At 37.2% G+C, this 12927-nt stretch overlaps 1 protein-coding gene across 1 annotated transcript in view; it reads left to right on the forward strand.

The window, feature by feature from the left end:
- BUB1 (BUB1 mitotic checkpoint serine/threonine kinase) overlaps nucleotides 1–12927 on the forward strand; it is a 44211-nt gene that overhangs the window by 5054 nt on the left and 26230 nt on the right. Inside the window, exons 5-10 of the mRNA XM_032352779.1 lie at nucleotides 2414–2457; nucleotides 3057–3157; nucleotides 5064–5116; nucleotides 5210–5394; nucleotides 6981–7132; nucleotides 11336–11595. Coding sequence (XP_032208670.1) covers nucleotides 2414–2457; nucleotides 3057–3157; nucleotides 5064–5116; nucleotides 5210–5394; nucleotides 6981–7132; nucleotides 11336–11595 — 795 coding nt within the window. The remainder of the gene's footprint in view (nucleotides 1–2413; nucleotides 2458–3056; nucleotides 3158–5063; nucleotides 5117–5209; nucleotides 5395–6980; nucleotides 7133–11335; nucleotides 11596–12927) is intronic.

Here is a 12927-nt window from a genome sequence, read left to right on the forward strand (position 1 = left end):
TGATCCCAGAGTTCCGGGATCGAGCCCCGCATTGGGCTCCATGCTCAGTTGGAAGCCTGCTTCTCCCTCTCCTACTGCCCTTGCTTGTGTTCCCTCTCTCGCTCTCTGTCAAATAAATTTGTAAAATCTTTTTAAAAAAATTAAAAATAATCTTATTAATCATATGGAAAATTCTCATTGTGAAAATGTGGATAATACAGAATAGTATAAAGAAAAGGAAATTACCCAGAAATATTACTATCAACATTGTGGCACATTGCCTTCCAGTATCCTTTCCTACCCCTGTGTGTGTGTCCTTGTATTTGTGTATTTAAGAGTAAATCATACTGTATGTTATGTCTGTTGAGCTTTATTCTGTCCTAGAAACTTTTATACTACCTATAAAGTAGGTGTGAAATCTGTCCCAGAGTTAGGTCATAATTGAAGTGTTCTCTAAATCAACATTTAAGTTTTTTGTTTTTTTTTTTTAATCTTTTTTTTTTTTTTTAAAGATTTTATTTATTTATTTGACAGAGAGAAATCACAAGTAGATGGAGAGGCAGGCAGAGAGAGAGAGAGGGAAGCAGGCTCCCTGCTGAGCAGAGAGCCCAATGTGGGACTCGATCCCAGGACCCTGAGATCATGACCTGAGCCGAAGGCAGCGGCTTAACCCACTGAGCCACCCAGGCGCCCCCATTTAAGTTGTTTTCAACATTGTGATTTTTATGAAGAACAACATAGTGAATATCTTCATGAATAACTCTATTTTTCACAGTTTTTATTTTTTTCTATGATTAAACAGACTTCATTTAGGACATTTTGAAAATATGGAAAAATAGAGAAGCAGAAGAAACCTGGCATTTTAATTTGGCACATTTTTCTCTGCTTGTTATAGGATTTAGAGGCATGCTTTAACATACCTGAAGCTTTGTGTTAGAGTCTTTTTCTTTTATCATAGAGTTATCTCCCAATATATTTCCGATTTTTATCTCATTCCTTCAGATAGATTCTCAGAATTGAAACTATCTAGTTAAAGGGTATATGAAGAGTTTTTAAGTTTCATGATACATGGAATCACGTTACCTGCTCAAAAGGTAATACAAGTTTTTTGGTGGCCCGCTCTTTAGCAGACTATGATGTAACTTATCTCACTGTACCCCTTGCCAGCATTTAATATACTCATTGTTTTCAACTTAGCTACAGTGCTCATGTTTGTTTTTTTTTAAACTTTTTTATGAGAATTTTCAAATTCTCATTAAAAAACTCATAAAAAAATATTAAAGAAAGAAAAATTAGGGGCATCTGGGTGGCTCAGTGGGTTGGGCCTCTGCCTTCGGCTCAGGTTATGATCCTGGGTCCTGGGATTGAGCCCCGCATTGGGCTCTCTGCTTGGCAGGGAGCCTGCTTCCCCCTCTCTGCCTGTCTCTCTGCCTACTTGTGATCTCTGTCAAATAAATGGATGAAATCTTTAAAAAAAAAAAAAAAGAAGAAGAAAGAAGAATTAGTATAATGACCCTCCCATTTACCTATCACCTACTTTTAAATAATTATTAACATTTGATCACGTTTTTATTATGCTGAAGAATTTAAGGCAAATCCAAGACAGCAAAATATTTTACCCCTAACACATAAACATCTCTAAAAAGTGATTTTTTTTTAACAGAATCTTATGCCATTTTCATACCTAACAAATTTTAATTATAATTCCTTAATATCCTCTAATTCTCAGACCTTCCTCATCATGTAAAACATTGTGGGTTTTTTTGTTTTTTTTTTTTTTTTAACTGTTGGTTTGTTTGAGTTAAGAGTCACAAGATTTGGCATTTGGTTATACATCTTTCAGTCTCTTTATACTATACACTCCTGCTCACATCACCGAAAAATGTCAGGTTTGGAAGTTGCATATTACTTGACACGTGAGATGGTGTGCAAAGGTGTCATGAAATGACATTTTTAAAAATTCTCACAGCATGAACAGTGATATATATCTACATTTTGGAGTGGTAGTCTAAGTTTTGGACTTCTTTCTTCTAAATATTATGTTCATTATGTTCCAAGTGTGTAGAATGCTTAAGATAGGGAGCTCAAGCTCCCCATGGTGTAACATTTGCAGGCTTGATATACAGAGGAAGAGGCTACATCTGTTATGTGAGTTTGAGAAATACTGACATAAACCAGGCAGACGGGGGAGTTTTTCTAATGTAGTATATTGGGTATGAAGAAAATCTCAGAATTTTTTTTTTATTTAAATTTTGAAGCAATTCTAAGATTCAGCTTGACATTCTCTCTCGATCTCAGTCTTCACTAGCTTGTGATAAGCTGTCTTGATAGGTTGAGATCGAGCCAGATAGCTAGATTTAGTCTTTGCTTTAATACAAATAGGTATTAAACTGAGTTTGTAATCTATATTGATGCTTTCACTCCTGTCATTCAGGTTATTCCAGGCACGCCTCACTGAAACGCATTTGCCAACTCAAGGTAAAATAATGCTTTCTAAAATGTCTGAGTTATTAATAATGTCATCTCTGATTTGAACTGCCTTTTTTCCATACCTAAAAAAAAATTTCATCCAGTATTTATTAATTGTATTGTCTTAGGTAATGGGGAAGGCAGCCTGGTAATAATGCCTAGCAAAAAAATCCCTGTAGAGCAGAGCTATGTTAAAGCAAATTAAAAGAGCAAACCCCAGGAAAACTTGATTCATTATATTTTTAGGACTTAAAAAAATTAAAATTACCCAAAATAAAGGACAAGACTTATTCTAGAGTCCATCTATTCTGAATTGAGTCAAATGTGTTTAATGCAACTTTTGAAGAAATGTTGTCATCATTCTTTAGAGATAAAAATTATATTTCAGCAATAAGCATCAACTATCCCATCCTTTTGTTTAAATTATCTATATAATATTCCTTTTATCTAAAAAAAGTTTTAGTTAAATTTTCTGAGACAGTGGTCAATGAGTTGATTTATTTCTTATGCTACTTATTGAAAGACCAGAGGAATGTATTTGTAATAATTTTACTTAATATGGTTTTACCCTTTTTTTCTCTTTATTTCATCTTCTTTTCCTCTCATAGCTAGGACTTCAGAACCTCTCCATAATGCTCAGATTTTAAACCAAATGATGACTTCAAAATCAAATCCAGGAAATAATTCAGCTTGCATGTCTAAGAATCAGGTAATAATATTACTCGTGGGTTGTGTGGGAACTGGTATTGGCTTTGAACAGCCATCCAGCTGCCTTTCTCATTTGTTTGACCTTGTCTGACGACTAACCTCTCTGTCACCGACCTGTGGTCATCTACCACTGCTCACCTCTGATATTAAATTTAAATAAGTTACTGCCTGGCTTTCACTTCCCGTGTTTATCTGACTTAGGGGCCCCCTCTATAACCTGTCTTCACTTCCTGCCCAGCAACTGCTCTCCTCCGTTTTCCACCAGCCTCCGTCACACAGGCCAGCCATCCCTCCTACATTGGGTAATACCCACCTGGAGGTTCCCGAGCCCTGCTTAAACACCCAGGAGGTTGGAATGATGGTACCTATTCACCTTAACCAGGGCTTTCCTCCTCCCCAGAAATTATGTTTCCAGTTTCCTGGTTCACTCTTTATGTTGTACGTATTTCCTCTGTATCCTCTTTCACTCTCTACTGCCACATGAAAGTGATTTTAAACTCCTCTTCACTTCCCTCAAACTTGGTCTTTAACCTCTCCTTCAGGAGCTGGCAAAAATAGTATTTTCATGAGACAACAAAAGCCATTAGATGATATCTGTCAATTTTCTGCCACTAACCAGTAAATACAGTTGCACCCTCCCTGCCATCACAGTTGGGAAAAATGGTCTTCCACTTGTACTTGTCCTTCATCCTCCTTGAGATTTTGTCCTTTTGAGACCTCTGCTGCTCAAGTCTTTGTTTCCCTCGGCCTTGTTTTCCAGCATCTGTCCTCTTCCGGGTACAATTGCTCTTTCACTTTGCTTAGGACCTCCTTCCAGCTAAATCCAATGGGAGTGCTTCATTTCTTAGTGCACATGTGCAAGTTTCATTAATGTCACATATTCCTAGACATGGAATATGCATTTCTCACTCTGATAGATAGTCAGACTATCTCATTTTACATTCTACACATTTGCCAGTCTCATTGCATTCTATTGCCCCACTATGTAAACTTAGACAGCAGAAATGGTCTTATTTATGGTCACATTTCCAGGACCTAGCTCAGGGTATGACATCTATGAGATATTTAATAAATGTTTGTTTAGTGAGTGAGTACCAGCATTGGGAACTCCTGAGGATACAATAGGACCAAAAGGAAATTTTTATGTTTCTTTTATTAATGTAGAATTTTAGAACATTAATCTCATAACACATAAGTACTCTGGCCCAGCTCCTAGTCTATCAGTTAGAGGGAAATAGCACCCTTCTCTACTACCAAGTGGAAATTTTTCCATAGGTATTGGGGGCCAGGGGTAGAGGGAGAGGGAGAAAGAAACTTAAGGAGGCTCCACGCCCATTGTGGAGCCTGACATAGGGCTCTATCTCACAACCTTGAGATCATGACCTGAGCCAAAATCAAGAGTCAGATGCTTAACTGACTGAGCCACCCCTGTATCCCCGGCCTCCAAGGGGAAATTTTCTTAAATCACTCTTAATGGACTTTTAGTTACAAAAGTCACAAGAGTAATAATTAATAGTTAATGATATAATTAATTGATTGTAATTAAATTAATCATAATTTTAAAGAACATATATGATTGGGGCGCCTGAGTGGCTCGGTCAGTTGAGTGACCGACTCCTGGTTCTAGTTCAAGTCTTGATCTCAGGCTCAAGTCTTGATGTCAGGCTCCAGGCTCAGCAGAATCTACTTGGGATCCTCTCCCTTTGCCCCTCCCGCTGTGCTCCCTTGCTCACGCTCTTTCTCTCCCTCAAATGAATAGATAAATAAAATCATTTAAAAATAAAAAATAAAGAAATCTGGTTGATGAAGGAGCCGCTCCAGTGCTTTCATTTTGTTTTGTGGAATACTTTGGGTGACAGTTTCTTTTCAGTTAAGTGAATACTTACATTCCTTTTCTGTCTTTTTAGGGTTCAGAAGTTTCTGGGGTAGTATCTTCAGTTGGTGATAAAGAGTCAAAAAAGCAAGTATAACTTGTTCAGTAATCTTTTACTCAGTTTCCTTCGAGAGCTGTTTTCATACGCTGCAGTAAATTATACATTTTCCCCCATTATAGGGAACAAAGGGTGATCGTGATTTCTAAATCAGAATATTCTGCACAAGCATCTTCAGCAGCCAGAGCTGACATTCAGCAGGTTGTCATGTATTGCAAGGAGAAGCTTATTCGCGGAGAATCAGAATTTTCCTTTGAAGAGCTGAGAGCCCAGAAATACAATCAACGGAGAAAGCATGAACAGTGGGGTACTTGCACTCTTACGATTTGAGATACTCTTATGTCACTGAAAATAATAACCTTTGAGTAAACTACCTTTTTAAACAGGTGATTGACTAAGCTGAAAAAATCTGTAAAAACATCTCTAGAAATCTTTGTTAAATACACGTGTGGCAGCCACATGTGTCCAGGGACTCAACTGATGTCTTGACAGCGAGGCTCAGAGTTGGAACAGCACTGACATAGATCAAGTAGATAGACCAATGTTGCCTTCACTTTTAGTGATGGTTTAAGCTTGTAAATATTACCTGTATGGGTTTGAACTTCTGTACATAGTGCTTTTAAATCTGTAGGTCAGTCATTTGTGCTGTAAAAGGGTTAAGTCAGGAACTGGAGTTGAGAAAGGAGCGATCGAGATGGGATCCTCTGATCAGAGTGCCCTGTCATTTACGGCTGTCTAGCAGGTCACGTTTTGCTCCTCATGGGAAAACCATGAATTTTATCACTGATATCTCTGCATATCTCCGAGGGAACAATGTGGACGTGAGAGAGGGAAGTGAACTTTTTTTTTTTTTTAAGATTTTATTTATTTATTTAACACAGAGAGAGAGATCACAAGTAAGCGGGGAGGCAGGCAGAGAGAGAGGAGGAAGCAGGCTCCCCACCAAGCAGAGAGCGCGATGCGGGGCTCGATCCCAGGACCCTGAGATCATGACCCGAGCCGAAGGCAAAGGCTTAACCCACTGAGCCACCCGGGTGCCCCATGAGGGAAGTGATCGATTGGAATATTTTGATCGATCGGAACATTTACACCATCTAACGCATGTGAACAGTAACATTTCTCATTTGTTCAACAACTGAGAGAATAGGCAGTTAACACTCAAGAAGGGCCGGTGTGTGTCACGCACAGACACGTTTTTCTTTCCAACACTGTGACCTACGATCTAAGCCAGAGGATTTGCTCTGCGTGTGATGTCACATTAAGCAGTCACTGCAGGTGCAACTAACTGCCACGTGGGGCATTTGACTCCTGTTTCTTCTTAGAAAGCACCTACAGATTTAGATCTCTTTTTTTTTTTTTTTAAAGATTTTATTTATTTATTTGACAGGCAGAGATTACAAGTAGACCGAGAGGCAGGCAGAGAGAGAGAAGGAGGAAGCAGGCTCCCCTCTGAGCAGAGAGCCCGATGCGGGGCTTGATCCCAGGACCCTGGGATCATGACCTGAGCTGAAGGCAGAGGCTTTAACCCACTGAGCCACCCAGGCGCCCCAGATTTAGATCTCTTAAAAAGTGTTCTATTTCCAAACGATTTGCAGGATCATGACTGTTTTAGAAGCGACTAATATCATACTATGAGATTGCCAAATATTTTTAATGATCAATATGTAGATTTTTATAACCTACCTGCCCTGAACCTATAAGTAATCGTATTGAAGGCAAGTAAAAATTACAATTAAGAGGTGATACATTTTTCAGTTCTAATAAGCTAAAACACATGGAAAAGACTAGCAAAAAAATTGCCATCTGAAAAATAAACTTTCACTTGTTTTTTGTGTATTCCTCTGATGACCTGAATTTAAACTTTGCATGGAAACCATATTCTCTTTCCTAAAGTGAATGAAGATAGACATTATATGAAAAGAAAAGAAGCAAATGCTTTCGAAGAACAACTATTAAAACAGAAGATGGATGAACTGCATAAGAAGTTGCATCAGGTGGTGGAGACATCCCAGGAGAACTTGCCTGTTTTCCAGGAAAGGTCTGAGGTATGTGTGTGCTTTTCTCTGAGTGCTTCCCATGCCTAGTGACACTGATTTTGGTTGATAACTTGCTCCTTCCTGGACCATGTTTATTTATACTTAATTCTGATGTTAATGTAGCTACTAGCATTCCAAATTTTTACAATTGGACACAGAAAGGTATTCAAAATGTAAAATGAGAAAAAGGAATTACAGATTGTGTATGTTTTTATGTGTGGGTATGTCCCTATTTTTTATGTATTCATATATGTGGTCTTTCAAAAATTTTTTGCACGGTAACTTATATAATGAGAATTTGAATATAATTAATAATTCATCATCTATATATATTTTGTTTGCCATTGTTTCATTTTGGAAGAGGGGGAGAGGTAATGAAATTGTTAGACTCATGTATTAAAATTACTTAATGAATGAGGTAGATTGAGAATAAATTTAAGCTACATAATGGTGCTTAAATTTTCACATAGTATATGTCTAACTGTGATATAGGATACAGTGAAGATATAAGCACCTCAATTTCTTCTTTTTTTAGATTTTTTCTTTTTATTTAGGAGCTTTATAGAAGTATAAGTGAAATACAGTAAATTACACATATCTAAAGTATAAAATTTGCTAAGGTCTGACATGCACATACACTCGTAAAACTATCTTCACAATCAAGATAGTCAACATACACATCACCCCAAAAGTTTTCTTGCTCCTTTGTTCTTAGAACGAATGCAATGCTACATTTGTCTCGCTTCCTGATGTATGCCAGACATATATCCTTTTTCTTTCTCTTTCATTTTTTTTTTAATTTGAATATAGTTCATCCACATTACATTAGTTTCAGGTGTGCAACATAATGATTCAGTTTCTCTGCATGTTATGCTGTGTTCACCACAAGCATAGCTACCGTCTGTCATCATAGCAACCGTAAGTTTGTTCTCTGTATTTATAGGACTGAGTCTGCTTTTTTTTTGTTTATCCATTCATTTTGGTTTTTAAATTCCACGTATGAGTGAAATTATATGGTATTTGTCTTTCTCAATCTGACTTCTTTTACTTAGCACAGTACCCTCTTTGTCCATCTATGTTGTTGCAAATGACATGATCTGATCCTTTTTTATGCCTGCATAACATTCCAGTCTGTGTGTGTGTATCGATTAGTGTTTTTGTTTTCTTTAGATAAATACCCAATAGTGGGAATTATTGGACCATATAGTATTTCTATTTTTAATCTTTTGAGGAACCTCCATACTGTTTTCCCTGGTGGCTGCACCAATTTGCATGCCTACCAACAGTGCACGAGGGTTTCCTTTTCTCCACATCCTTGCTGATACTTGCCATCTCTCTTTTTGTTACTAGCCATTCTGACAGGTATGAAGTGATATTTGATTGTAGTTTTGATTTGCGTGTCCCTGATGATAAGTGATGTTGAGCATCTTCTCATGTGTCTGCTGGCCATCTGTATATTTTCTCTGAAAAATGACTATGTTGATCTTTCATCCATTTTTTAATCCAATTGTTTGGTTTTTCTGGTGTTGAGTTATACAAGTTCTTTATTTATTTTGAATATTAACCCCTTACTGGATATGTTATTTGCAAATACCTTCTCCCAGTAGGTTGCCTTTTTGTTTTGTAATGGTTTCCTTTGCTGTGCAACACTTTTTATTATGATATAGTCCCAACAGTTTATTTTTGCTTTTGTTTCCCTTGTCTCAGGAGACATATCTAGAAAAATGTTCCCAAGACCAATGTCAGAGAAATTACCGCCTATGTTCCATTCCAGGACTTTTACGGTTTTAAGTCCACATTTAGGTCTTTAATCTATCTGGAGTCTATTTTTGTGTATGGTGTTAGAAGTGGGCCAGTTTCATTCTTGTACATGTAACTATCTAGTAATACCTTAATTTCTTAAATTTTTTGAAAATCATAAAAATTCATGAACATTTGATTTTATAAAAGCAATGGAAAGATGTCTATATATATGCATGTGTGTATATAGTTATATATATATATATATATATAATATGTATATAAATGAATGCCCTCTTTTACTGTTAACTGTTGTATTTTGTGTTTTTCCAGAATTTACTGTGCATGAACACATAAATATGTATACAATTGAAGTTTCTGTATAAATAAGATTTATTTTCTGCTTTTGCTGCCTAACCCATCTTGCAGATTTCTCCTAGTTATTACATAGAGGTCTAACTCACTTTAATAACAACACAGCCTCTGTCATTCCTTTTAAGAAGGGCCTGTATCAATTTGAAACTGTTACAAACCATGCTGCAGTCAGCATTCTTGTACATATGATATTATTTCTCTAGGAAAGATACAGAAAAGTAGAATTGCTGAAGTTTGTGTACTTAAAATACTGCCCATCTGCCCTCCAAAAATTTACCATTTTATATTCATAGTAATGAATAGAAGTATGTGTTTCTTGTGTACACTTGGCTAACATTAGCTATCCTAAATATTTTCAACCATCTGATGTGTTTTTTCTAATCACAGGGGGTTGTGGATTTTTAACAATACATTTAGTGGCTGTGTGTCTTTTTTTTTTTTTAAATTGACTTTGATGGACTTTGTTCATTTTTCTACTGGATTGTTACATATTTTTCTTTTTCTTTTTTGTTTTTTTTTTTAAAGATTTTATTTATTTATTTATTTGTTTGAGACAGAGGGAGAGCACAAGCAGGGAGGAGGACAGAGGGGGAGGGAGAGGCAGGCTCCCTGCTGAGCAAGGAGCCTGATATGGGACTCAGTCCCAGGACCCTGAGATCATGACCTGAGCCAAAGACAGATGCTTCACCATCTGAGTGACCCAAGTAGCCCCCAAAGAGCTTTTTTTTTTTTTAAAGCCACATATGAAGGATTAATTTTTTGAGATCTCTTGCATGTCTAAAAGCATCTTTCTTCTACCCTCACACATGGGTGATAAATTGGCTGGGCACAATGTTCTAGAGGGAAATCCTGTTCCCCCAGAATTTTTTTGGTGTTCCTGCTTGTGGCTCCACTTTCACTTTCATTCTGAGTTGTATCTAAATGTCTGAACTTTTCCACAGATTAGCTTTCTCCACTGCTGTTTCAGGTGTCAGAATTTCTTGCCTGTCCTTTTGGCGAGTTTTTGGAGGGAGTAAATGATAAAGCACATGTTCAAGCCATTATCTCTAACCAAAAGCCTCCCTGCATGGGACTTATTTTTGTGTTGTGGTAGCACAAGGATGTATTTCCCAAATGTGCTTCCAGTTGCCTCTAAATCATTTATTGAGCAACTCAGCCTTTCCCCATTGACGAAAAGCTTCTTTTATTGCATCCTAACATACAAGATCAGTTTCTTTTTGATCATTCCATATTGTATATATGCCATACCTTTGTCATAAGTTTTGATATCTGGTATAGGAAGTCTGATTGTTCTTTTTCAAAATATTTCTTCAGAATTGATTATGATTCTTTTTAATCTTTTAGTTTGGTAGAGAGAAAATGGTATAGGTCATTTCTAATTACTTTTTTTGATGACTAGTGCAGATGAACTTTTTATATTTTGTCCATTTGTTTGTGAAAGAATTATTCTTGCCCTAGGTATCTGGTGTTCTTCTTAACAATTTGTGAGAATACTTTTTTATGCTGAAGAATTAACTCTTATATCCTTTAACTTTTTAACATAAGAGTATATAGTTACAGTCTGAATACATGTGAGTAAAAGAACAAAAGTTTTAGAAGAGCTTGTTAACCTTCCCATTGTGAGCTGTGCTTTTATGGCAGCTTTTATTGGAATTTATATTCATATTTCCTGTTCATTCGAGCGAAAATGGTTACCAGGTTTATTTTAATGGAAAGAAAATAATTTTGAGCATTTGATGATTGATTTGTTGATCCTCTTTCAAAATTACGAGAAATAAGATAGTTCTTAAATACAGATAAAACTGTAGGAGTTGGTTATTTCAGTGGTTAGAAGTATGAGCTGCCAGTTGTCTATGGTTAAAAAGCTACAAAAAGCATCCATCCGGAAAGTGGTCTTTGTTGTTGTTGGCTGTTTATTTCAAAATACCAGACAGGGGATGGGGATGTCTCAGGGGGAAAGGAAGCTACTGAAGAAGAAAGGTGCCATTCTTTGAAAAGCTGTAGTGCCTAATTAGTAATATTCTGGACTTAATTGTTTTTTGTTTGTTTGTTTGTTGTTTGTTTGTGGTGTTTTTGTTTGTTTGCTTAACCTGAAAGGTTAATCCAGCATGTATGGGACCAAGTGTAAGCTCCCAGGAGGACCTGAGAGCCCCGTCTCTTCCAGCTATCAATCATCAGACCTCAAAGAACATGGGAGAGAAACCCAGAGAGACAACTCCTGTTGTTCCTGCTATGGCAAATGCTGTCACTGCCACTTTGGTGTCCCCGGCCATCAGTCAGAGTGTATCTCCTCCTGGTCCTTTGGCAGCCCAGTCAGACACAGACTCCATGTTTGCAGTGACCAGAAAAGATGACAGGTAAGGCATAGGTAGTGTTAGAGAGGATAGTGACATGAAGGGCACTCATCAGCTTTTTACATGTTCTGCAGTGTCAAGAACAGTGTGTAAAAGATGAATGACTCCTCTTTTTTAAATAATTTTTAGGGGTGCCTGGGTGGCTCAGTGGATTAAGCCGCTGCCTTCAGCTTGGGTCATAATCTCAGGGTCCTGGGATCGAGTACCCATCAGGCTGTCTGCTCAGTGGAGAGCCTGCTTCCCTCTCTCTCTCTCTGCCTGCCTTTCTGCTACTTGTGATCTCTCTCTCTCTCTCTCTCTCTCTCTCTCTGTGTCAAATAAATAAATAAATAATCTTTAAAATAATTTTTAGATGGGCATGTTGTTGAAAAACCAAGTTACCAGAATAGCCCCAAATCTTTCACTTATTACTCTATTTTTCTCTTAGGGGATTTATTTTACTTCATACTTCTCCCTAGAATTAAAAATTTTCAGTACAATGAAACACAACAATTTTTTTGTAACTAGAAAATATACACCTGTTGAACCAAAATTTCAGCCTTTCTTGCAGGCTTTGACTAAATATATGGAAAGATGGTTACCATCCAGATAGTTTCTTGACATGTGTTCTCATAATCCTGTCTTCACCAGCAGCAATCTGGGATAAATATCCATTCCACGATGTGCCAAAGTCATATCTGTACGCTGCTGTGGAGGTTTTTTCCCCCAAGTTTGTGGGATTTTCCTAGATTTCAGAAATTCAAATTAATGTCACAATAACTTGCTTTGTTTAAATTTTTATCTTCAGTAACTTTGGTATGCTCTCTTTACATAGAGCAATTTTATTGTTCTGTTAGAAAAAATGAGAGCTCCGGTGAACCTGGGACCCTCCCCTTGGGCTAAACTCCTTAGCATAGATTATGACTCATGAGTACTGTTCTTCTCAGTATCCAAGATTAACTTATAGCAATGATTTCTCTTGGAAATAAGATTGAAAATGCTTTTTCACTCACATTAGGATAATAATTCAGACCCATGTCCTGTGTCATCCTGTGTGTATGTAAAAAAAGAACTCTTGCATCATTTGGGGCTATGACTTTATTAGTTCTTCATTGCTAATACAATTATAAAATAATACAAACAAGAGAGCAGTGAGAGGCCCAAAGAGATGTTGAGTGTCCAACCGTCCCCAGAGATGGGAGTCATGAGGGTAGAGGAGCCAGACACAGATATCCCTATAAAACCGTGAAACTCTTTAACCCAGTGAATGTTCAGATCTCAGTCCGAAGCATCTCGGATGGACTTTGACCCTAGTTCAGTCAAGGGACCAAATGGACCCTGTTGGTACTCTGACTA

Source organism: Mustela erminea, chromosome 7 (assembly GCF_009829155.1).
Source record: "Mustela erminea isolate mMusErm1 chromosome 7, mMusErm1.Pri, whole genome shotgun sequence".
Taxonomy (NCBI): Eukaryota; Metazoa; Chordata; class Mammalia; order Carnivora; family Mustelidae; genus Mustela; species Mustela erminea.